Source organism: Nothoprocta perdicaria, unplaced genomic scaffold, assembly GCF_003342845.1.
Source record: "Nothoprocta perdicaria isolate Ctin4 unplaced genomic scaffold, notPer1 scaffold_9, whole genome shotgun sequence".
NCBI classification, from domain to species: domain Eukaryota; kingdom Metazoa; phylum Chordata; class Aves; order Tinamiformes; family Tinamidae; genus Nothoprocta; species Nothoprocta perdicaria.
In genome coordinates, this window is record NW_020456198.1 from 5,937,052 (window position 1) to 5,939,954 (window position 2,903).

Here is a 2,903-nt window from a genome sequence, read left to right on the forward strand (position 1 = left end):
GCCGGCCCCGCAGCCCCGCGGGACCCGCGGCGGGCCGCACTCACCGCCCAGGAGCAGGAGCAGGAGCAGGAGGAGGAGGAGGAGGGCGCGGGGGCCGCGCATGGCCGCGCTCTCGGGGCGCTCTCGGGGCGCTCTCGGCGGCGCTGCCCGCGGGGCGCTCGGCGGGGCTGGAGGGCGCTCGGCAGGTGCCCGGGCGCCGCTTCCCGTCCCCTCCCGTCCCGTCCCGTTCCCTCCCGTCCCGTGTCCGCGTCCCGCGCCCGCCCCCCCGAGCCGCCCCCTCCAAACTTGGCTGCGGGCGCTGCGCCCGGGGCTGCGCGGAAAGTGCGGGACGGATCCCGCCGGAGCGGCGGCCGCGCGCGCGGCCGGGCGGGGGGCAGCGCCCGGCCCCGGGCCCCCCTCCCCGACCCCCGACCGCGACCTCCGGGCGCGCAGCGAGACACGGGACACGGCGCGACCGCTGCTCGGGGCTTTATTTGGAGGCGCCGCGATGCCAGAGGGAGCCCGCGGGCAAGGGGGCGCAGGGCAGCACCCTCCCCGGGCAGGGGGCTGAGGGCGCATGGGCAGGGGGCCCAGCACGCAGGCGGGGGGGCCCGGAGCCCTCACCCCCCTGCAGTGCACCCACTACCCCAGCTGCAGCTGGCAGAGCGTGGGACAATGCGGGAAATACATCCCGCGTGGGGCCGGGCTGGCCCCCCAAGTGGTAGGCTGGGGGGCCCGGGGATGCCCCCCCCGCAGCCAGCGGCAGCCCCGCGGTGCCCTAGCAGGTGGCGTAAGCGTTGGCCCTCTCCCGGATCTCCTGGAGCAGCCCCGAGACGCGCCGCTCCAGCGCCTGCAGCCGCGTCGCCTTGGCCGCCATGGCCTGCTCGTTGGCACCGAAGTGCTGCTCCAGCTCTGGGGACGGGCGGGCAGCGTGGGGGCCTGGGCGCAGACCCGCCGCCACGCGCCCCTCGGCCCCGCGCGGCGCCCCTACCTTCCAGCTTCCTCTTGCTGCTGTTGGCCTTGTCCAGGAGGTGCTGGGCCTGCTGCGTGATGTGCAGCACGCGCTGCCGCGCGCCCGGGGACACGCCGTGCAGCTCGCTCACCCGGCCCTTCAGCAGCAGGTACCGCTGCGTCACCTGCACCAGGTCCTGCCGGCGGAGCGGCGCGGTGAGGCCAGGTCCCCGCGGTGCCCCACGGCTCTGCCCCGCGGCCTCACCTGGCTGAGCGTGCCCGCGGCGGCGGTGGCGAGCTGCGCCCGGCCCTCGGCTTGCTGCGCCAAGCGGCGGCTGTCGCGGCTCTGCTGCTGCACGGCGGCGACGCGCTGTGCCAGCTCCCGCAGCCGCTCCTGCGCCCGCTGCTGCTTCCCCTGCAGCGCCTGCAGCCTGCGCTCCGCCTGGGCGAGCGGGGCACCGGCTGCGGGCGCGCACGGCCACCCAGCCCCCGGCCATGCCTGACACCCAGCCTGGTGTTCCCAGCGCACCTGGGGCACCCCCCGGCATGCGCACAGCACGGCCCATGTGCCCATGGCATGGGCCCCATTCCCCCAATGCACCCGTGGCACTGGCCTGCTACCCCAACACACCCATGGCATTTGCCATGTTAGTCCCCCAATATCCCCATGGCACCGGCCCCATTACCCCAATACGCCCTAGGCTTTGGCCCCATTTACCCCACTGTACCCATGGTACCATTACCCCCGTGTACCCATGCTGCCGGCCCTACCCCCTTGCCATGCCCAGAACACCAGTCCTGCTCGTGCATGCCCACAGTCCCCACCAATGGAATGCCCGTGGCCCCAGTATTCCCAGTGCACGCGAAGCCCAAGCCCCCAAGCCCCATTACCCCTGGTCCCTGGAGTGCCCACGGCCCCAGTATTCCCAGTGCACGCGAAGCCCCAGCCCCGTCACCCCCGGCATTCCCGCACCTCCCTGGCACGGCTCTCGGCTGCGCGGATGCCGTCCCTGGCGCTCTGCAAGGCGGTCCCGGCCGCCGCCGCCTGGGCCTGCGCCACCCGCAGCGCCCGCTGCGTGCCCGCCAGCTCATCCCGCACGCCCTCCGCACGCTCCCTGCGGAGACACCGGCTCCAGCCCCCGTCCTGGTGCTGGCTGCTCTCCGACGGGAATGCTGGGCCGCGCGGGCGCCTGCGCGGGCACTCGCCTGGCCTCCTGCCCCCGCGCCAGCAGGCTGCGCGCCGCGGCCAGCCCCTGTGCCGTGCTGTTGAGCACCGCGTCCACGCCGTCCAGCTGCGCGATGCTCTCCTGGATCTGCTGCAGCAGCTCCTGGATCCTGCCGGGGCTGCTGGGCAGCGAGATGTTCAGCACCTGCCGGGCCACCAGCTCGATGCTGCCTGGGTCGGCTCCCTCCTCTGCGGAGACAGGGCACAGTGCTGTGCTCAGCACCGGTGCCACGCTGCCCCGCGCCTGGCGCCCGCCCTGCACCCGGCCCGACCTGCCAGGAAGGCCTTGATGCGGCGGATGAAGTCGCGCAGCTGCGCCGTGGCCTTCTCGGTGCGCGTGCGGGCGGCCTGCGAGCGCCCCAGCGCCTCCTCGGCGCAGCTGCGCGCGCCCCGCGCCAGCTCCTGCACCTCCTGCATCTGCGGGGTGGCACCGGGGGACGTGGGAGGGGGCACGGAAAGGGCACAAGAGGGACGCAGAGCAGGCGCAGCAGGGACGTGAGCAAGGGGGCACGAGGAGGCGGTACAAGGGTACCCCCAAGGGCAAGGCGAGTATATCCAAAGGACAGCAAGGACACAGATGTGCCGTGGGGCACACGCCGGGCCAGGCCATGCCCGGGGGACACACGTGGGGCTGCTCCTCGCGGTCCATGCCGCCCCTACCTTGTGCGCTGCGGCGCCCAGCTGCCCCAGTGCTTCATCCAGCTGCCGCGAGGCGTTGTGGGCGCTGCCGAGGGCGCGCGCGGCCACG

At 74.8% G+C, this 2,903-nt stretch overlaps 2 protein-coding genes across 2 annotated transcripts in view; both read right to left on the reverse strand.

The window, feature by feature from the left end:
* Positions 1-102, reverse strand: part of LAMB2 (laminin subunit beta 2) — an 11,258-nt gene extending 11,156 nt beyond the window's left edge. The window contains exon 1 of the mRNA XM_026052616.1: positions 88-102. Coding sequence (XP_025908401.1) covers positions 88-102 — 15 coding nt within the window. The remainder of the gene's footprint in view (positions 1-87) is intronic.
* A 502-nt stretch (positions 103-604) lies between these two features.
* The window catches only part of LOC112958698 (laminin subunit beta-2-like), a 16,010-nt gene continuing 13,711 nt past the window's right edge, over positions 605-2,903 (reverse strand). The window contains exons 26-32 of the mRNA XM_026052617.1: positions 2,816-2,879; positions 2,428-2,572; positions 2,137-2,344; positions 1,904-2,045; positions 1,196-1,372; positions 971-1,127; positions 605-891 (exon numbers count right to left, since the gene is read on the reverse strand). Coding sequence (XP_025908402.1) covers positions 758-891; positions 971-1,127; positions 1,196-1,372; positions 1,904-2,045; positions 2,137-2,344; positions 2,428-2,572; positions 2,816-2,879 — 1,027 coding nt within the window. The 3' untranslated portion in view covers positions 605-757. The remainder of the gene's footprint in view (positions 892-970; positions 1,128-1,195; positions 1,373-1,903; positions 2,046-2,136; positions 2,345-2,427; positions 2,573-2,815; positions 2,880-2,903) is intronic.